Source organism: Suillus clintonianus, assembly GCF_016758775.1.
Source record: "Suillus clintonianus strain FC179 chromosome Unknown DEU56scaffold_7, whole genome shotgun sequence".
NCBI lineage: Eukaryota > Fungi > Basidiomycota > Agaricomycetes > Boletales > Suillaceae > Suillus > Suillus clintonianus.
Genome location: NW_024539231.1, coordinates 398,672 through 420,240, shown reverse-complemented (window position 1 = coordinate 420,240; position 21,569 = coordinate 398,672). Strand labels below are relative to the sequence as shown.

Here is a 21,569-nt window from a genome sequence, read left to right as displayed (position 1 = left end):
TTGGTGGAAGTACACCTATATCCACTTGAAAATAAGCACTCTAAGCTGGTCCTTGTTGAACAGCTGATTCATTAAAGCCGTTGTCCTGGTGTACAGTCCTGCTAAAACCTGAGTGCTGGGAGCCGGAAGTCTGTTAATCAACAAAGGTTAACGTTCCGGTGTGGCGTCGAGGAGAATGCAACACAAAGAAATGATACCATATTCGCATTTATCTGCAAGGCTGAGCACTGAAGTCCTGAAGAATTCCGAAGGCCTCGTACGGTTTACAGAGTAGGCTGTGTTCACTGTTTCTCCCAACTTGAAGGCACTGAGGTTTACACAAACCTGCGAAATACTGGCACTCTGAGTGCCGTTATGTAACCAGTGGCTGAGGCTGAGTCTGAATCGTACTAAGAACTTGTCTCCGCCACGGACCACGTCTGTACTTAAACTCAACGGAACACAGTAAAACGCTCAACAGAAGCGATATTCCTATAATTTTCGTCCGTGCTGTCATTATCCATGTCGCTCGAGTAATGCAATGCAATTTTGGGTGTTTCATTTCTGGACACGCTGACCTTCAGCTGACCTCCTTGTTATCTCCGAAACTCTCATGCATGTCAGATTTGTTTGATTTCAACGTTCAGCGCTTTAGTTCTCCTTTGTGATACTAGTACTATCAATCTACACAACAACACCAGTTTAACCGTTCTATTACAGTTTACCTGACTTGCTTTATCGCATGCTACGTCCCTGGGCAGTCCCTTCGGAACAACGACCCCGGGCCAGTCAATCAACTTCTTCGCCATGCCGCTCAGATTCATTCGTACGAAAAAGCTTGGAATCGACCCTTTGCAAGCAGCGATCACTACAACGGCTTTCGCCAGGGACCTCATGGCAACTATGCAGTTTCCTCCAGCCACTGCCGCTGTCTCAGTTTTGCTCCTGATCTTGGAAACTATCCAGGTGAGTGGACACTTCAAATATACATGTCTGCGCGTGTTTCGACTTGTGTTCGCCTTTATATAGAGCATTCAAGTCAACAGGTCCGGCTGTGATCGTTTGGCGCGTCGTGCTGCACAAATACTAATTGATATCGACAAACAAATGCGTGGACGATACCATGAAGCTCCGGAGGCGCTTCTCAGGAATTTGGACAGGTTTGAAAGGTACATCTGGCTGTTATCTGTTACATGATTCTTGACAAAGCATTCGTTCTCAACTTTTGACAGCACCCTCATTTCTATCCATCAGTTTATGAGAAAGTTAGCCGATTCGAAATGGAGTGATAGGTTCCTCCGTAAGTCGTCAATTGACGACGCTCTGGTCGAGTACATGCGCATGCTTGATGAGGCAGCGCAGTCTTTTCAGGTGTGCGTAGTGTCAAATTTACGTTCCAATTACTGAAGAGCCCTTGTAACGAAGCTCGCTACCCTCATCAATATACACCTCGCTGTGAGTTCACTGAGAGGGAATGCTGCTTCGGACGCAACTGCTGAAGGAGTCGTCGATGCTCCGCCTCCGCCTGCATATGAGGTTCCGAATGAACCAGACTCGGTCGCTGTAGAGATACAAAGCCCAGGGATAGTCGATGCAGTGGAGTGTCTAGCAGTTGTTAAATCTGATCCTTCGGTAGCAGCAGGAGGGGATCCTTTGTCACCACTCGAAAAAAGAATTACAGACCACTATCTTCCTGAAGAATTGTCATTCATGACTCTAGAGGATGATCACGGGGTCAGTAATCACTTCCTTTATTTGTTTGCTTGCTCATGTATTGTATACCTAGTTCCGACGATACCACCAGTCAGAGGTTATCTTACGCGGCCGGTCTCGACTGCAAGACGGATGGTGGGCTGGTGCGACGGAAGTCCAGGTCCAAGGACAGCGAGCCTTGATTAAGAAATACGATGACAAGGACCATGCATACTCTGTAAAGTGGCCATTTTCTCGTCTACGCAGTGGTTGCTCAAATCGCTTTTTAGAAATGGCTGCGAGACGTCAAGGTGCTGCAGAATCTTTAGTATGTCACATGAAGTACTTTAATTCCACCTAACCTCATTTTCTAGTCACCCCAATTTACCTCAGATGCTTGGGTTTTCGGATGAACGAGCCCCAACTCCTTTTATTTTGTTGGCAAATGGTATTAACCCATATCAAGCGTTCACGATATCATATCTAACACAAGAGCAGTTCAGACGCAGAGCCCTCAAGCACTAGTTCGCGAAGTGTTGCGCTCGTCAAGTCTAGGGACCTCGATGGAGCTCTTATTGCGTTTTGTAAGGTGTTTCTTTTGACTAGTTGATCAGCATATTGATATAGTGATATACAGTATCGCGACCTTGCCGTGAATGTTTAACTACATATATGCCGTCATTCTCTTGTGTTAATGGTTGTTTAGGACACAACGATGTATGTCCAGAGACAACTCAACCTGGATGAGAACAAGGTTCAAGATTTCATCGAGGTGTGTCGCCTGATCTGCCTCGCAGCTTATACTTGAAGTCGTATTTTCTGCAGGCTTCCTCATTTCGCGTCGATTCTCTCAAAACTCTTGTGGTTGGTCTGCCTCCTCCTCGAAATGGCGAGTGGTATACTGCGCGAAACTACGGGTTAACGCATACATTGCTAGATGCGTGTTTGCGAGTAAGAGCGTCGTCTTTCGTATGCTTTAAACCTTATACTAATGACATGCGCGCGCAAGATGTTGCCAAACAATGGGCGCGTCACTTACTCCTATGATAGAGGGGAAGAATTTGGTATGAATTCAAGCTCATGATGACTCCCTCGCTTACATCATTGCAGTGACAGAAGAGATACAAAAGAAGATCAACCACCTCGTCACTTTAGCACGAGCCTTGCTTCCCAGCGGGAAGCAGTCCCCCGTACTCCCAACACAATTAGAAGCCTTAATCGAAGAAACGGAATCCGAGACCCCTTCGCTGACTCTGCGACAAATTCGGGACCTCACTTGGAATGCTGAAGGCGCCCATGGTCATACGTGGTATGAGAGGAACGTGCCGGCTGATAAGTTTTCTATCGGTGACATCGGCTACATTCCGGCTGGGAAAGACTTTGGATCCTTCGTCCTTCTCAGCAATGTCATCAAAGATGGAAAAGCTGTGCTCAGCCTATCTCAGCGGTCGCACGGCGAGCACTGGTGCTGGAAGCATGTTCCAATACACAGACAACCTCTCTATGCTTTCGAGCTGCCTGAAGCTGTTGCAGGGTGAGTATTTTGACGAACTGACAGAAATTTTGTAAATGACATCCTGATAAGATGGCCCGTTGCAGTACCTCCGTACACTCAGATTGATGTCGTGGTGGTGCACGAGGCCTATATTGATTGCGTCAAGGATGCATGGCAATATCTATTGAAGAATGGACATGGCCACGCGGTCAATGGTGGCATCAGGCCGGAGGATTTGATCCTTGGTGAGCATTTCCTCGGTCCTGCGTGGCTTTGCGATGTCGTTGCTCACCCATTACGACAGTGACTCATGTTGGAACCCATCAAGATTTCTATGTGAGGGATTTTCGATCAAAGCCTCTTATGCCGCAAACACATGCAGCAAATCCCCGGTTTGCTACGAATCAGTTCCATCACCAACAGAGGCACGGTTTTCACCAGCCACCGGGCTTCGGGTTCCAGAACCATGGCGTCCCGCTCGCCCTTCCTACAATAGCTTATCTATTGACCTCGTTGGATGCTAATCACGAACCGCATTGGTCATCCTCACCAGTGTGTTTGCCAAAAGGAGCGTCTCGTCAACCTCTGGAGCGATATTTCACGACAAAGATCGGGTGGTGAGTGAAACCTACTGTATTACAACAGTTGGGCTGACCTGCCGGTGCAGGAAAACTGGGTTTTTGAACTATGTTCAACTTCATGCTGAGGACTTCGATGGCACATGATGTTTGGAGCTTGAAGCTGTTCCTGTCACCGTTCTCCTTCGGGCTTGACCACTATTTGCACATTTAAATCACGCTGAATGCCACCCCTCAATCCTCCACACTCTTGATACTCCGCTGCTGTCACACCCCTTCTGAGCACTAAGGGATGATCCGCTGCCCACAACATTATCTATCTTTTAAGCGCATCTCAAATCAGAATCAGACGAAGCGTTCCGAAACGTCTTTCTTGAACGCCAGATAATGTATACATTTTGCAGCGTATGTATACGTGTATAGCTGATAGCTGTAAGAGCAGAGCAAAGAACCGTGATAACACTGAGGCCTGTAAAGTCGACACCTGTCAGTCCCAGTCTCCCAGTCGAGAACTTGCGCCATCGTTCATACTCCTATGCGACCGTCCTGTCGCTTGTAAATGAATATGCCTAGGAGAACACGCCTTTGACGTCTCCTTTGTGCTGGTCTGAGCGCAGACTGCTGAGACGTTACTGCGCTGCATAATGACTGTCTGGTTATCTATGTCCATCAGGAGCTTACTCTCCATCATCGGTTGTATTCTCAATACAGTTACAATGTTCTCTCGCAAGAGGTATAATGGCTAAATAGCCCTTTGCGCGTCTGTTGTTAGGTTGTTGTCTGTAGTGCATATGCCTTGTCAACGTGTTGTCCGACGCGAGTCATTAGTAAGTGTGAAATCATCCAAATAAGGGGCATTCATTCTCTATTTAATACTCGATCGAAAAAGAGTTCTTCTCCAAGCTCAAATGCACCGCATCCGAGAGTCTCGTGTAGTAGCCAGGTGTCTGCTGGAATGATTACTCGTAAGTGATGATTTCTTGGAGTGACCATCGAGTCGTCATTCACAGCTGAGCGCTGAGAGGTAAGATGGTCGCAGCCCCGTCAAACACGGCGGGAGTGTCTTGTGCATCTTGTACTCAGAGAACGGCTCGCTGCGATTATGCAACTTGAACAGCCATGGACAGGTATGGGAGGTGACGATGGTAGTGAGGCGCTCTTAATACTTAGCGTATCGTATCATCGAGGCCGGGCAGTAAAAGTGGAAAACGGGAGTCAGGATGGCGGAGCGAAGTTTTGCCGGGAAATGTCATGACGAGATATGTGGGCGGTGGGTGGTGTGCGGTATGCGGTTAGTTCTTGTACAAATGAGGCTTGGGCGCTTCAGCTGCACAGCCCTATGCTATAAGCTGTGAAGTAAACGATGACACGTATAAAACGTACCAGCTCGAACTTCCTGTGCGCTTGACTCTGACTTGACCGAAATACTCCTCGTCCTCTTATTTCGTAGGTCGAGTCCTTCTGAGAACCACATTCTCGTAAGTGCTCATGAGTGTGAACTTTGTTGGATTAAAGCTGATACGGAACTGCCACCGGTAGTTGAGATTCAGGATTATGTCTTCACCTAGTATCGTTGAGACGCCGGGGGCATCAGGAATAACGCCCTGCCAGAAATTTGAAGGACACACATATTGCGTCGAGGGCGTCATTCATCTGCCTGACGGACAGCAGATCATGACTTGTTCAAGGGATGGCTCGCTGCGAGTATGGAACATGGAGAACGGGAAACAGATAGGAGACGACTGGCGGGACGTTGATGACAATCAAGTGTGGACCATAGCGTTGTCTCCGGACGGGAAGAAAGTAGTTAGTGGGGGTGGTGGTGATGGTGTCGTGAAGTTGTGGGATATCGAGACAGGCAAGGTCACTGCCAAATGGAAGGGGCACACAGATACCGTACAGTCGCTCTCCTGGAGTGAAGATGGTCAACAAGTGTTAAGCGGATCTAACGATGGGACTGCAAGGCAGTGGGATGTGGAGAGTGGAAAAACAATCCTCGGACCAATCGAGACCGGACACAAATACGTGTGGGCAGTGTTATACTCGCCAGACACGACCGTGTTTGCGACTGCTGGATATGACGAGTCCTACACTGTAGAAGATGGGGGGTGCTCAGTTAAAATCTGGGATGCGAAGACAGGGCAGCTGGTCACTACTCTCAAAGGACACACAGATATTGTTACGTGCCTGGCTTGGACCCCGGACGGAAAAACGCTCATTTCCGGGTCATGGGATCCCTCGATTCGGACATGGAATACGACAACATGGAAGCAGACCGCAGTTCTGGATGCGCACACTTCCGCTGTCTATGGCATTGCGATATCTCCGAATGGCCGCATCCTCGCAAGCGCGTCGAACGACGACACAGCGCGATTGTGGAACCTCAACAACGGCCAGCCCATTAGTTCGCCACTCGAGCATGCGAATTCAGTGGAATGTGTGTCATTTTCGGATGGAAATCTACTAGCCACTGGCGCCCGGGACTACAACGTATACATATGGGATGTTGCTACGATTGTTAAAGAGGCTGGCCTCGACGAACTTCTGTCAGATCCAAAGGTGGGTACTCATGTCTCATTGGAACTGATATCTTCGGTGGTTACTTAATAAGTGCTGAATTCGCCCTCCCAGGATAAAAAATTGCTGCTTGATGTATGGAGCACATTTACAAAATCATCTCATTTCGTTCGAGTAATATATTTTCTAGGATGATGCTACACGACGTCCGGGCCAGCGACGTCGGCCTGCTCATCGGGCACCCCCAGGTTTTTTCAATGTCCCACCAGATCGTTCTCGCGTACGTCATTCAAGTTAGTATCGCCACAATTTTTTTTCCTTGACATCCTTGGTCTCAGTTCTCTGCACCGAGCCGTCTCCGCTCCTCAGCACTGCAAGGAAACACACTTCTTGACCGCTTATTCCACCGCAGTCCCTCTGATGCTCATAATGATACGTCAGCGTCCTCTCCTCTTGGCTGGACTCGAAACCTTTTGAAACTTGGACGAAGCGGTGAAGGCATCGAATTGCACGGGCGCAGCTCATCAGTTGTGGAGGTCCCATATGCAAAGGGAAAGCGTGTATGTTTTCTCCCTCTCGGCCATTCAGCCCCACCTAATGTCACGTAGAGAAACGCTTCAGCGAGGGCGAAATGGAGGCCAATCACATTGCCCTCGAAGAACTCTACGGCAGGAAGCTCACGGCCTCCCCAGCCCAATGTCACCCAGCAATCTGGCACAGCGACTGAGGTTCAGCCATCTTCGCAACCACAGCCAGCTGTGTCCCCGTCGCCCACAACACCTGCCGTTGCGGCGACATCCGCAGCTACTACGTCGACGATCTCGCGCCCTGATATAACGATAAGACAGGCTGGGTGCTGGACTCGCTTTTGGCTCTTTATTGGTTGTCTGCCTCATGAGTATACCGACAATCATTAATATGCGATTCCCTCGGTGATTTCTCGTATGTTTTTATTAGTTCAAAGTGGACATACATCTGTTCATTGTGCTCCGCGACCTCCGTCCACGCACGCCACTCGCTCTGCTACATGACTGATGTTTTCGTTTTTTTGTACAATGCCACAAATAGTGATAGATTGAGTCTGGCATATAGGTCCATCATTTTGTCTAATAAAGTGACAATCTTGCGTTCATCAACCACCGCTAAGATGCTCGGTCCCCGCATCCCAAAAGTCAACCCAACCAGATTTTCCTAGTTCGATCGTCATGCAGGGCGCACGGACACTTGCCATGATCTCCAGCGCGAAATGGAAGACCTCTCTAACGACGAAAAGGAATTCAATGATGCGATACGTGTTTCTTTCATCTCATTCAGGCTTCGGAGTGGCGATTACTTACTAGGTACTACCATTTATTCATACCCACTCCTCGATGCGCGCGAAACAGAACCTATCAAACAGAATTGTATATTCTAGTGGCTCATCCCCATGGCTGGGCAGCATACAACGCTGCTTGAAGAGCAGGACAAGGCGCGTGGCAGGAATTTTTACATATTCTTTTGTTCTTGAACTATCGCTGATCAGATGGATGTGCTTCTCAGCAGAAGAGGACTCAGAGGAGTCCGAATGCCAATAGCCGTTTAAGCAGGAGGCACACAAACGCAGTGAGTTATGGGGGACACATTTTGTTTTAGAGCCAATTAGATAACGGCACTAGCATCGGTAACGTAACTCACTGCAATACCAACTCATCTTCCCATTCGACAGCAGCAGACACTGACCGCGATGCACGAGAACCAACTAATCATGGTGGAGTAGGGAGCCCCCAGGCGAGGGGTGAGGTCAATGGACTGAGGCGTCAATAATCGTAACTGGGCGGATTATTTAGGCAGTGAATGGGACGAACACTTGCTTGTGGAGAATTCATACGTGTTGGGAAGTCGCAAGCTGAAGTAGCGATGCCGTACACGCTCTTCAGGGGATCTCATGGTGTTGATATTCTGCACGACACGATCAAGATACGTTCCCTTAGCTCATGGTGTACAGGGAGCACGCGAGCCTTCTCGTTGAGAATTGGGGTACCAGATGTAGAGTTACTCACCAAACGGGTTGATTGGTAATTTGGTATTATAGAACAAGTGACAGAAGGAACTGCCAGTCAATGAAGCCAGAGTAGATTTTAGGAGCCGTTGGCGCCCGGGGTTTGAAGGAAGCTGATTGGAGACACTAGACCTTTCTCTTTTCTCAAGGCTCGAACGCGAAGACCGTCCACTGCAAGTCCACTGGCAGGTGAATAAAAACTACGACAACCAAAAACATTTGAACAGAGTGAGATTCGAACTCACGCCCCCGAAGAGACCAGATGATAAGCTCATCAAATGAGCTGGTGCTCTCCTTAGTCTGGCGCCTTGGACCGCTCGGCCATCTGTCCTGGGCTCGAACCTTGCTTCCGTGGCACCTTTCACTCCGACACCAACTTGGTGTCGCGGTATGGTTACTGATTGACAACAGATCGAGAGCATGTTATTACAAGGTAAAAAATGAGTAGAAAGTAGTAAAGGCTTGATAGCGAAAGTTACGCTAAAGGTACAACAGAGTCGGGTGTTCTGGTACGTGGTCGGGACAACAAATTTTAATAACTTCTTTTGTCATCTCCTTCTTCCACCTTGCGGTTGCCGCTAGATGAGGAGATGCATGTGCATCCGAGGACAGCAAGAACCCGGTAAATGGGATTTTCCCAGACCTGTCGATGGAACCATCCTCACCATCTACGCGATAGTCCAGGACACCTATTGCCCAGGCCGTGTCGCGACGTTCGCGCTTTGGGCCAATGTGCCTCACCTTCACCCTAAAGTAATCATGCCTGAACGAAAGGCATCTCGAGTCAGGCAGCTCTTCGGTGATGTCCTCTACCTGGACGGCCAGTAGGAGCACCCTTATTTCGAGGCCGTGATTGGTCAAGGCAAAGCGTCTATCTCCAATCTCGTCAACTGCGCTGGGGAGTGTTTCAGTACATCCCGCAGCATAGCAGTGCGGAGCATTCGGGAGGGCTGCGTTGTAGCGGGAACAACGGCCGCTCCACAAAAACACATCCCATTTGTCGTATCTCTTCAGTATCTCCTCCAAGAGACGGAAGAAGGCTCTGTTGCCTTCGCCGTATGCGATCATGAGGCTGATATCGAATATTCCGATAAGGCAGTAAGCGATGTCTTCGATACGAGTTGTTCGCCTCCTGGATGCCCACAACATCTTTTCTGGAACTCGATCGGTGCCAGGTGTGAATGATATAAGATCATTCATATGAATGTCCGTGAGCTCCGATATCTTTCGCATGATGGCTTCACTGTCCCTGTCGTTCGTAGAGCCTTGGATGAGGGGTTTCCAATGTGATCCGTAGAATTTGATTTGTGATGGAGCGAGGAGCTCTTGAAGCGTCCATCCTCTTATGAACCAAGCATCGATTCTCGCCTTTTCACCTCTTTCACCCTTCTCCTGCATTTGAAGAGCTGCTAGGTCTGCCGTTTCTGACAGAAAAGCGATGCATATATAGGAATTCCTGTACCAGCGAAACATGGAGCGGATGGATTCATCCAGCTCTGCGCTGCTTTTTTTGTCTATGCAGCAAGTATCAGACCAAGCAAATTCGCACTTGTGGACATCCTTTGCTGTGCGGCAAAATATTTGAAGCTTCTCCCATCCTGGCTCGGGATCGTCAGGGATATCCATCGGTTGATTCGACATGTGGTCATACAGAGGCTCTTGTTCGCCCGGCAACCACCTATGCGAGAAGATGGCATATTTCAGTTCCTTTTTCACGCGCTCTCTGATACGATCCTCCCTATCCTCCCCGTTCACGAGCATCATTTGGGCAAATTCTCCGTGAATGATGTCGGGGACTGATTCGAAGTGGTTCCTTACGAAGGCCCTGTCCACGAGTTTAAACTTTGTCTTCTGGTCGTGTTTGGTGATATGAAGTAGGCGAATGGGCATCTCGTTGGTGATGTACTCGTCGAAAACTTCTTGAACGAGGTCTTTAAGGTCGTCATGGCTGCCTGTTGTGGCAGCAATAGAGGCGCTCGTAGTAGGAAAGCCACCCATTGAGTTATCTAAGAATGTTAGAAGGCAGCGACTGTCATATGCATAGTGCGAACTCACGATCGATGACGTTTGGTAGCAGTGGTGACTGAGAGACTCCCAAGACGCTCTGCAAGGGATCGAAGAGGTTTTGGCTTATGAGGGTTTCGTGAACCCTGCTTTTAAACGAACGGACACGAGGAGCTGTGGATTTATATTCAGCACATCATCACGTACATTAGCCGTCTTCTCCTGGGTTAACTGATACAGCAATGCATTGCCTTCGTGAAACTTGAAAGAATTCCTACAGGTCTCCCTGCACTGCATTCGAGATATGGAACTTTCATCATGTCATATGGTCGTTCAGCGTCAAAGTAAACAGTCTAGAACTTCTGTCTTCTATAAACGGAACACAGGATGTGAATATTACATACCGAACATTGTCTGAACGTGGGTAACTGCCTCTAGCTGTTTTGGTTCAGATAGACGCGTGTAGAAGCGCCGAACCCGCTTTCTTCATAGCATCCGTTATCAAGAAGTAAGCCCACCCCAATTTCATTTAAGCGGTTATTCCTCAGAAAGCCTGACTTAATGCAATCTTTGATGCCACCCTCTTCATGTTGTGGTCCGATCACGGATACAGACAGACCGCTGAGATGTTATCAACGTATGCTTGTGAGCGCCGAGTCATGCATAAGCATGAGGGCTTGCGTTCGATGATTATTATCTCCTCATTTGAGGACACAGCTACTGCGTCTATTTCAGAATGTAAAACGCTAGATTGAGTGATACGCCAACAAGACGAGGCAGACGTACCATTTTACGATAAATCTGTTGGTTCCTGCCATCGCCTCATGAGCGCTGGACGTGAACTATTGACTGAGAAGAGTCTTAGGAATGAATCTAGAAGGAAGTTGGCAATTTCCATACCTCGTTCACGGAGTCTACATAGTTGCCCACCCTCCTCCTGTTCTTCCTCCCTTCTTCTCTCGGTTCGCACACGCGCGTGGGTCAAAACCAGCCTTTAAGGAGCCTCGACCTAAAGTGTGTTCTATACGGGAGATTGAGCAATTGAGCAGTATGCTTAGTAGTAGGCTGCTGTGTCCGCCGCATCGTCCACTCGCGCCTTGTTCTATCTTTCGCGTCATTTCAAATTGGTAAGAAACCGTAGGTCACCTTCCTCAGGCTCCTGCCTGAAGCAAAAAAAAAATCCATCAATTTGGTCAAAACTATTACACTCTGTCGACCAAACCTTTCAAACCCTGCGCATTGCCTCGGGTCTTCTGTAAGGCGGTGACTGGATAACGCGCTCCGCAGTGTCCGCACACGTGTTGTACTTCTAGGGACTCCGGAGGATAGCAGGATATTCGGTGACAGATTGTGCGACTCTACTTGCGGGAGGAGGCAGGGTTGAGGCAGGAGGTGGATAGCCAAATTCAGGCACGAAAGAGGACGAACACTTGTTTTAGTTGTTTAAGTAGAAGCTACATGTGTTAGTTGGAGTGTTTTAGATAAATGAGCTTCAACTTGAGAGATGACTTTCCCTGGCACGGTCAACTTGAAGATACAAGACTAGAACTGATAACCAGCTTCAAGTACTACGACCTCGAGAGACTTGTCGATCTCCGAGTTCGGAGCAGCACAGGTCGCTACTTGGCAGGGTGAAAACGTAAAAGTCTACAGTTGCCGATTGTGCAGCGTGCGTTTTACCAGTACTGAAGGCACGTCGCTGACTTGGCTCTTCGCCAACTCCTCCCACAACTCTCCGCGTCGTTCACCAAACAATTTCAGATAATCAGTTTCTTCTTATTTCAGAATCAACGACAAAGCCAGAAGAAATCAATCTTTCCTGTGGATGTGGTCTCGCTGGAGTAGCCGTGTTCTAGTGCCACTGCGTCTTCTCGGTTCGAGACTACATACCGTGGAATCTGGATGCAATGATATGGGGGTGTTCTACGGCAGGTGCACGCACGTCGGCTGCACTCAGCGAATTTGCAACTAACCAACTGCTCCAACACAACAGACTCTGAGCAAGCCGCACGGCACGCGCCGGGCCAACGGCTCAAGCTTCAAGTTCTGGTTTGCGGTCAATGCCACACTGCAGCCGGTGTTCTTCCCATGGACGAGCGTCAAATTGTTCTTCAGTTGCATTCCACCTGCTTACTCTGCAGTAAGTAGCAGAACTCGACTGTTCTATTATCCAGCTCATCACCGTTGGACAGACTTACTGCGTTAAAACATCGTTTCACAACTTCAACTTGAAGTTTTAGTGTGACCTTTGTTGATCAGCGCCCTCGTAAGTCGCAAGATAACCGTCGCTCCTATGATTTCTAACCGCTGTCGTATCTGATTAGAGTTATTCCACTTCATCCCACAATCTGCGTTATCATTATCATTGTCCCTTGTCAAGGAGTCGACGTGAGTATGCCTATCACTTTTCCTTATCTGTCTCTGACCGTATTACCAGTTCTTGGATATGTCTGAAGGAACTTGGGAGAAGTTGGCCCAGATCACCGTCAAGGGTGCTGAACACGACTCTCGTGAACGCCTTCCCCATCCCCAATGTTTGGAAGGGACCCGAGTGGTCCTTCTCAATCACATCTACGGAGTATTAGATGACAAATCAAAGAGTCGACTCATTTGGCTTCATGGCACAGCGGGCGTCGGAAAGTCTGCTGTTGCGTTCACTGTGGCTGAAAGGATGAGAGGTCTGAAGGTGATGGAGGAGACGAATGTCGAGAAGCGGCTTGCGGGAACATTCTTTTTCTCCCGCAAGCACACGAATCGGCGTACAACTGGTTATTTCTTTGCGACGCTTGCCTACCAGCTGGCCAGCAACTTCCCCAGCGTCAAGACGCATGTAAATAAAGCTATTCTCGAGAACCCTGCCCTTCTACACCCCGATGGGTCTCTCCGCAAGCAGATGGAAGAGTTGTTTTCCCGACCTCTGCGGCAGCTCAAATCCAGACTACGCGAGTGTCCGCCTTTGACATTCGTTATTGATGCCCTCGATGAATGCACAGAATCCCTCGATCAAGCCTCACCGGAATCCCTCGATCAATCCACATTCGAAAACAAATCCGAAATCGAGCTTGCTGAACTCATTTCCCTGCTCGCCCAAGCTCTTCGTGATCCTAATTTGCCCGTAATCCACATTTTAGTCACAAGCCGCTCGGAAGCGCATATCCAAGAAGCCATGCAGAACGAAGACGTGTGCCCGCTGGTGTGCGAGATACCAGTGAAGATTTCCGGACAGGGCGTTGCTGCTACCATCTCGTTAGACGGCGCAGATGTTGACGAAGACATCTATTTGTTCTTGGAACATTCGTTCAAAAGAATGCGCAGTCGCTTTTCCACTTTCCCGCAGCCAACGAAGGGTCAACTTGAACGGCTAGCGAACCGAGCGGGCAGACGCTTCATCGTCGCATCTACAATGATGAAGTTTATCAATGATCAACACAGTGATCCCCGCGATCGGCTTGAGCTCATGCTCGAACTAACAAGTGAACTGCTTCCAGGGACGGAGGTGTACAAGTTATACGACCGTATTCTCTCCACATGCGCTGACCCGACGCAGGCATACCTGCACTTGTCGGTTGTTGCTGCCCTTGCGGATCCTCTACCCATGGCACAAATCTCGGAACTTCTTGGCCCTGGTCAGGGCAGGGATGTCGAGGCAGTACTGGTGCAGCTACGGTCTGTCATAGATATTCCTACCGACAGCAGTCTCCCCGTGAACATATATCACTCCTCTGTCCGTGACTACGTTTCCCACCGCTCCAACTGCAGCCTCATTCAAGTGAAATATATCACATCACCACATTCCCTACTCGCTCTTTCCTCTCTCCACTTGATCATGTACGGCATCCCAGAACGTAAGGCTCTCTTGGACGCTCTCTCAGAATTGACGAAGCACAGCAATGCTATGGTACCCCAGGAGCCCCAGAATTTAAAACACTCATTATCTTTCATGGTCCAGCCACCGGACCCACTGCAAGTTATTACAGCCCTACTATGGCTTCGGGGAGATCGAGGCTCAAACTTCCAATTCTGGCTAGAGACCATGGACGGGCGTGCCTGGCTGCAGACTGACGGAGTGGAAGACTGGCTGCAGACTCAGGGGGGGAAGGACTGGCTGCTGACTCACGCGGCGAGTGAGTGGTTTCTGACCCGGTCTGGAAAGGATTGGCTGCAGACCCCGAGCGTGCGAGACTGGCTGCAAATACAGGGCGCCCAAGACTGGCTGCAGACAGAGAGCGGGAGATTCTGGCTACAGACAGAGGGCGGGAAAGACTGGCTAAAAATCAGGGGCGGGAAAGACTGGCTGCAGACTCACGGCGGGGGAGTTTGGCTGCAGACTAAGGGCGGACGAGACTGGCTAGGGACAGAGGGCGGCCGCGACTGGCTGGGGACAGAAGGCGCGACAGATTGGCTGCAGACAGAAAGCGCGACAGACTGGCTGCGAACAACAAGCGCGAGGGACTGGCTGCAAACAGAGAGCGCGGCACACTGGCTGAAGACATATAGAGGGAGAAATTGGTTACGGACACAGGATGCGGAAGCCTGGCTGCAGGTAGAGGGTGGGGCGTACTGGCTGCAGACCAAAAGCGGACAAGACTGGCTGCTGACAAATGGCAGGCGAGAGATTTGGCTGCAGACCCATGGCGGGCGAAGCTGGCTGTGGACAGAGGGCGGCCGCGACTGGCTGGGGACAGAAAGTGGGGCAGACTGGCTGCGGTCAGATAACGCGGCAGACTGGCTGGGGACAGAATGCGCGGCAGACTGGCTGCGGTCAGATAGCGCGGCAAAATGGCTGCGAACAGAGAGCGCGGCAGACTGGCTGAAGACACATAGAGGGAGAAAGTGGTTGCGGACACAGGATGCGGAAGCCTGGCTGCAGACAGAGGGTGGGGCGTACTGGCTGCAGACCGAGGGGGGGCAAGACTGGTTGCTGGCAGATGACGGGCGAGAGAAGAGATGGCGAGACTGGCTGCGAATAGAGGGTGGACAAGACTGGCTGCGAACAGAGGCTGGGCAAGACTGGCTACAGACAGAGGCCGGGCGAGAGTGGCTGCAGGTCAATGGTGGGCGAGAGTGGCTGCAGGCAAATGGCGGGCGAGAGTGGCTGCTGACCCTGGACGGGCGAGAGTGGCTGCTGACCCTGGGCGGGAGAGACTGGGTGCTGACCCTGGGAGGGCGGGAGTGGCTGCAGACAGAAGGCGGGAGAGAGTGGCTGCTGACAGCGGGCGGGAGAGAGTGGCTGTACACCCAGCACGGGCGAATATGGCTACTGACCACAGGTGGGCATAACTGGCTGCAGACAGAGGGTGGGCAAGACTGGCTGCACAACCACAGCGGGCAATGCTGGTTGCAGATCCTCGATGTGCTTGATGTGCTTCTATCCTCGCTGCCACTTTCCCAGCAATCCTCGCGCTCATCCCTCCAGCAATCCTCGCCCCCGCCTGTCAGCAAGGTAGACCTCATGGAGACTTGGGACGATTATTGGCTAAAAATCCATGGCGTGAGAGATCTGCAGACCCAGGACGGGCAAGATTGGTTGCAGACACAGGTTGGACGACACTGGCTGCAGACCCAGGGCGGACGAACATGGCTACAGACCCAGGGCGGGCGAACATGGCTACAGACCCAGAGCGGGCAAGACTTGCTGCAGACCCAGCACGGGCGAGAGTGGCTGCAAACAGGGAGGGGTGGACGATATTGGCTGCAGACAGACGGTGGGCGAGATTGGCTGCAGACAGATGGCGGACGAGACTGGCTGCAAACCCTGGGCGGACGAGACTGGCTGCACATTCTAGGCGGCGAAGACTGGCTAAAGACAGAGGGCGGGCGAGAGTGGCTGCAGACCCAGCACGGGCGAGAGTGGCTGCAAACAGAGGGCGGGCGAGGGTGGCTGCAGACAGAGGGCGGGCGAGGGTGGTTGCAGAACCAGGGAGGACGAGACTGGTTGCAGACACAGCACGGTCAAGCATGGCGGTTGACCACTACCTGGGTAACCATGGAAGAATTCTCGAGCACTTTGCAGGCAGTCAGGGAGTATATAATCGTCCCAGAATTGCCTTTGCAGCCCACTTTTCAAGTTATCCAGCAGTTCAAGAACCTGCCGGATTACTTGATGTTCCCGGCATTTCTGGCGTTGAGGCACCAGGGTCATTCCACTGCGTCATTACCACAAAGGCATCTCCCACAAGACATGGAAATCATCCATGCTATAGAGGCCTTTTTATGTTTTGCCCACGAAGCACGGGAACAAAGCCAATCTACTTCCGACGCTCTTAACTACGCATGTCAAAACTGGGCCGTCCATCTCTCGCGAGCTTCGAATCCATGGGACGAGAGGCTTGCCCATACATTTAAGTCTTTCTGGAATCGGAATCTCCCCTCCTGGCTCGAGCGGCAGTGGTGTTTGAAGGATTTGCGCTCTTGCCTCACTATCTTATCCGAAGGCGAGAAACTTGCAAAGGTGCGTGCGTTCCGACGGTTGCCTAGGCTCACAATCTGACCCGCTCATATAGCAACATCTCCAACAAACCTCAGGGTCGTCTCAGTAACCAGCTGGAGCTGTCGGGTTTATACCACGTTATGTTACTGAAATGCCCGTGACGGAGTTCATTAATTATTGATACTTTCTTCAAGGATTCTTCAATGCTTGCTTGAAAGTATCTATCTGTTCAATTTCAGTTCAATACGAGTACATATAAATATTGTATACCCATGGTCCATGAAAATGCAACTCATTACAACGGCCGAAGGATTGCTCGTGAGTAAAGTAAAAAGCAAGGTGACAGTAATACCAGGTACCACTATGGTCCATGCAAATGGAAATACTAAAAGTATGTGGCTGTGCTATACATGTCCCTATCCGCCATTTTATTTCTTCCACTTTGCAACGACATTCAAATCGAGGACGCTCTTCCGAGCCTCGGAATTTAACTACACGCTGGCCACCTTCCTGTGTTCGAAAAAATTGCTGTCGGATGCGTTGTGCGGAGGCAGGGTTCCGAGTTATCCACGTATCCCGACATCAATCAAAACGTCCTTGGACGGCTGCAGGGCGTCTCGCTCAGCGAGGAACCTGACTTTCCTCGGTATTCGAAGCTATTTCAATAGTCTCGAAAGACACGTCCAGAAACGCAATAATGAACCTCGGGGTGTCCGTCGGGCACAGTTTTCGGTTTCGTGTCCCTCGCGGAGTTCAGCGCAGGTGTTGCTTCAGAAGCCAAAGGAAATGCATATCCCAACAGAAGATTATTACCCTGGAACTTCTGCCCCTCTGCCACCTTCTCAGCGCTCTGACTGGCGGCTAAGAGCCACTTCGCGTACCCACCGCACTCAACTATTTGATGCTCAACGACACAGGAGATACATCAAACGTGTAAATCCACCCCATATCCAAGTGCAGCAGGGAGAGCCATTTTTTGAAGAGATACAGGCCTACAATAAACAGTTCGTCACTTTTCTGAATCTCGTCGTTGTATCCAATCAATTTTCTACAGTTTCTTATCCTTGCTCGAGTCTGAACAAGCCGAGGATGAGGCAGTTCTGAGGGAGCGACTGTCTACTTGGTCGTTGCTTCGATTACAAGAAGAAGGTTATACTATATCGGGTCTTTCTGCCTTTTGGATGGGCGCACCAAAGTTCGGACGTCCCGTGGCTTCGTTTTCTCTTGGTCCCGGTATCGACCTACCAGAACATAGATTTGAGTAAGCTTTCAAGAGTGGAATCATGTCACATAAGTCATTACTTTGTTCAGGAACGGTACCCAAGTTCTGGTTTCACGGTTCGATCCCCTTCAAGAGCCACCGCACCGAGGAAGCGTTCTTAGCAGGACTGCGTCACAGCTACGCGTAGCATTTGAAGAGAAATTCGACATTGAAGATGGCTGTTGGCGCTTGGACATTGGACGGTCCAACATCGTGTTCATTCGTATGCGAGAAGCCATTTCTCGCTTCAATCATGATCCGCAAGCACTAGAAGACCGAACTCAGTTGATATCCTCTCCAGACAACCAGTTTATTCTCCACGGGACACATTTGCGAGACGTATTGTTGCGTTCGTTCTCTCCAGATAGACCATCATTGCATGCACCGTTGCAACCTCCAGATGAGGTTGAGTACGTGCCTCGAGGGAGACTTGAGCATGACAGTCGCGAGGTGCGAGAGCACGGAGGCGCGTTCAAGGAAGACATGCACATCCAAAGCTGGGCAAGACGCTATTCGCAGATCAATCCAATTATCATAGATGGTGATCCGGTCCTTGAAGGCCTGAATGCCACGCAGATTCGAGCTATTGCCATGATGATTAGCGAACGAATTAGTCTTGTTCAGGGAGTACGTCTCATCTCGCCAAGTCATATTGAAAACTAAAGGACATTTGCTTCAGCCGCCTGGTACAGGCAAAACGAAAACCATCATTGAAGCCGTGAAACTACTGAAGGTCCGATATTCCTCGCCATCAATTTGATATCTATCTCTGATATGTCATTCAAGGTTCACTTCGAAGTCCATCACCCTCTTCTCGTCTGCACCTACACCAATGTCGCAGTCGATAATCTGGTGGAAGGTTTTGCTGCGGCTGGCGTGAAACCTCTTCGAGTTGGGTTTGGTGCTAAAATCAAATCGTCTCTATACGAATATACGTTAGATGCGAAGCTGGAGGCGCATCCTCTCAAGCCTAAAGTCGACCAACTTCTGAAAGACCAGGAAAACGCCGAAAAGAAGTTGGGCGCGCTGGAGCAAAGAATTGTCGAGGCTGAAAAATCGGGCAGTGAAAAGCTCAGTAACATGCGGACTGCGTTAACCGTATTGGAGAGGCAAGTTTTAGCGCTGAGAGCAAAACTGTATGCGCTGCATCAGGAAATGCTCAACAGTATCACTGCCGCGGCCGACGTAGTGAGTGATGTATTATCTGCGCCCCACTTTGCCACGGACTCACGACTTAATGGTAGATTTGCACGACGTGCATTACATCCGCCAGTGCTGCACTCAATATTCTTGACTTTCCTGTTGTGTTCTTGGATGAGGCCTCCATGTCGACAGAACCGGCGTCACTCATTCCTTTGATGCGAGGAGTGAGCCGACTGAGCTTTTCCCACATTTTCGTTCTGACCGTTAGTACAGTCTCAGCATGTGGCCCTGATTGGAGATCATAAACAATTACCTCCCGTCATCACAAGTCGCGAGGCGCAGCTTAACGGCCTTGGCATCAGTCTGTTCGAGAGACTCACTGAAGAAGGAGGTGTGTGATTCTTGCAACATCCGTCTGGAGATTTCTTATCAGAAATTTCAAATAGTTGTTCCGTCAATCATGCTTGATGTGCAGTACAGGATGCACCCTTCCATTTCTAGATTTCCCTCTTTAGAGTTTTATGACCTTGCCTTGCAAGACGGGACGGTGGACTCTGCTGGTAACATACACCCCATGCTTCTACCCCCGCTGTCAAGTCACCTCGAACAAAATGTTCTCACTGGTCACCGCCCCTCTGTCGTATTTATCGATCACGGCGGTGCAGAAACTTACAAGGACCGCAGCAGGGTGAACTGGAACGAGGCTTACATTGTTTGTAGCATCGTTGAAGACCTACTCTTGCAAAACGAGGTAAGCGCTGCCTGATCGCCGGGCATGTCAGACCGACATTAATAATTTCCAAAGAACCTGCAAGGAGCAAACATAGGTGTCATTGCCCCATATGCTGCGCAGATTTCGCTCTTGTATCGCCTCCTAAACACCGATGCCAAGTATCGCAAGCGCTTCGCATCTACTCTTGGCGATCATCGAATGATGCAGCTCAGCAGTATCGAAGTGAAGACGGTGGACGGGTTCGAAGGACGCGAGAAGGACGTCATAATCTTTTCGACCGTGCGAAATAATACGTCAGGGTATATTGGGTTCCTTGCTGACAGACGACGATTAAATGTTGGCCTCACGCGTGCAAAGAGGGGGCTGTTCGTTGTTGGGAGTATTAGTACTCTGAAGGCTGGGAAGATGGCCAAGGGTCGGTTGGGCGAGGGCCCTGCAAGAGTGGGTAAAGGCGCTGAGGCTTGGAGGAAATACGCGAAATATCTCCTCGAGGAGAACATGGTGCTGACCCTTAGCGGAGATAAGCTAAGGAATGTGCTGTATGGACACGCAGCAAAGGCGACGTTGAGCTGAGTCTTTCTACCTGCTGGATCCTAGTACATATTGGTCATTGGTCTCGTATGTGCTTAGCGCTATTATGTCGCAGTGACCCCTCTTTCTGTGCGAGTATCAGAAAGGACGTAAGTTTTCCATCGACCTCGAGAAGTCAGAACCCTTTGCGAGGCTATGTTTTCGAACATTGATTGACATTTTTCGGCGCTCATATTACGTTGTACCCACTCATGGGGCAATCCGGGACAGCTTGGCATTTGGACCGAAGCCGGAAATGACAGCATGCATACCGACATGTAACATACAACCCTGAGTCGGATAATAAGGCGATACTTGTGCGTTCCTTGTGCGCTATAAGCACATCGGTCCCGGAGTTCGTGCCGTTTTGACAATTATGGTTTCTCTCGGAGGGATATCGATTCGATCGCAGCCTTCGCTAATAGCGGCTGTTGGCATGAATGTAAAAAATGCCGCAGTTGGTAGTCTAAAAACCTTGAAGCTGCGATTTGCTGGACAAGTACGTGAATTGATCCAGATCCGAACCGCATAACTTGAAGCAGGGCCGGCGCCATCGCTGGAATCACTTTGTTGAGACCCACGCTCTGTATGAAGGGTGAGTGCAACTATATTCAATTTTCCCCGGTAGTGCACATCGCGGAATATTTGAGCAATATGTGACATACGGGATTTGGATGGAGTCCGAGGGTTACACACGGGGCGAGAGAGAGAAAGGCTATATCACTTTTGAGCGCTGACATTAATCAGTCACAGCCCAGGGCTGGATTCGCACTTCACTTCTTTTTTTCAGGGCCAAATTGGCGCTAGGCCTTCGATGGTGCTGTGTTGCACGCTGGAGAGGACTTGTGGTTCGGATGAGCTTCGGTTGGCTTCCATGGCCACCGACATACACCAACGGAAATCCGAAAAAGGAAAGTGTTGATCCGTCACGTTGTGCACAGCAAAGAGCGCGGGGCTCCGAATCGTATGGACCCGAGGCGGTGCCGTGCAGGGTAATTTATTGAATGCTCCGCTAGTGCTGAGACTAATGAGTCTCTCTGAACTTGTTTGACCGAGGATCCGGGAAAGAACTGGGATAGGACGCCTTTGGACGCAAGCTTCTTGGATAAATTGATGATCAACTTCCTTG

At 50.0% G+C, this 21,569-nt stretch overlaps 4 protein-coding genes and 1 non-coding gene across 5 annotated transcripts; 3 read left to right on the top strand and 2 right to left on the bottom strand.

Annotated features, from left to right (window-relative positions):
* Nucleotides 1-786: 786 nt before the first annotated feature.
* DEU56DRAFT_907994 (uncharacterized protein) lies at nt 787-3,891 on the top strand (the record flags this gene model as incomplete). Its single annotated transcript, XM_041356949.1, has 16 exons — nt 787-945; nt 1,009-1,148; nt 1,212-1,350; nt 1,405-1,713; nt 1,766-1,909; nt 1,962-1,999; nt 2,046-2,119; nt 2,170-2,255; nt 2,309-2,323; nt 2,378-2,443; nt 2,497-2,622; nt 2,681-2,735; nt 2,782-3,205; nt 3,257-3,411; nt 3,471-3,783; nt 3,834-3,891. The coding sequence occupies 16 exons, from the start codon at nt 787-789 to the stop codon at nt 3,889-3,891; spliced, it is 2,301 nt and encodes a 766-aa protein (XP_041213448.1).
* A 4,628-nt stretch (nt 3,892-8,519) lies between these two features.
* DEU56DRAFT_t37 lies at nt 8,520-8,630 on the bottom strand. The gene has a single exon. It is a non-coding gene; the product is annotated as a tRNA-Leu (tRNA).
* A 149-nt stretch (nt 8,631-8,779) lies between these two features.
* Nucleotides 8,780-10,475, bottom strand: DEU56DRAFT_977202 (uncharacterized protein; the record flags this gene model as incomplete). The annotated part of the gene is made up of 2 exons (XM_041359641.1): nt 10,355-10,475; nt 8,780-10,305 (listed from the first exon to the last, which is right to left on the bottom strand). The coding sequence occupies exon 2, from the start codon at nt 10,295-10,297 to the stop codon at nt 8,780-8,782; it is 1,518 nt and encodes a 505-aa protein (XP_041213447.1). The 5' UTR covers nt 10,298-10,305; nt 10,355-10,475.
* A 1,916-nt stretch (nt 10,476-12,391) lies between these two features.
* DEU56DRAFT_752107 (uncharacterized protein) lies at nt 12,392-14,800 on the top strand (the record flags this gene model as incomplete). The annotated part of the gene is made up of 5 exons (XM_041349607.1): nt 12,392-12,443; nt 12,563-12,569; nt 12,628-12,691; nt 12,741-14,427; nt 14,712-14,800. The coding sequence occupies 5 exons, from the start codon at nt 12,392-12,394 to the stop codon at nt 14,798-14,800; spliced, it is 1,899 nt and encodes a 632-aa protein (XP_041213446.1).
* A 2,719-nt stretch (nt 14,801-17,519) lies between these two features.
* On the top strand, nt 17,520-20,443 carry DEU56DRAFT_907990 (P-loop containing nucleoside triphosphate hydrolase protein; the record flags this gene model as incomplete). The annotated part of the gene is made up of 9 exons (XM_041356948.1): nt 17,520-17,737; nt 17,788-17,994; nt 18,045-18,621; nt 18,674-18,727; nt 18,781-19,182; nt 19,239-19,361; nt 19,411-19,528; nt 19,584-19,888; nt 19,943-20,443. 9 exons carry the CDS (start codon nt 17,520-17,522, stop codon nt 20,441-20,443), a joined length of 2,505 nt encoding a protein of 834 aa, XP_041213445.1.
* Nucleotides 20,444-21,569: the final 1,126 nt, after the last annotated feature.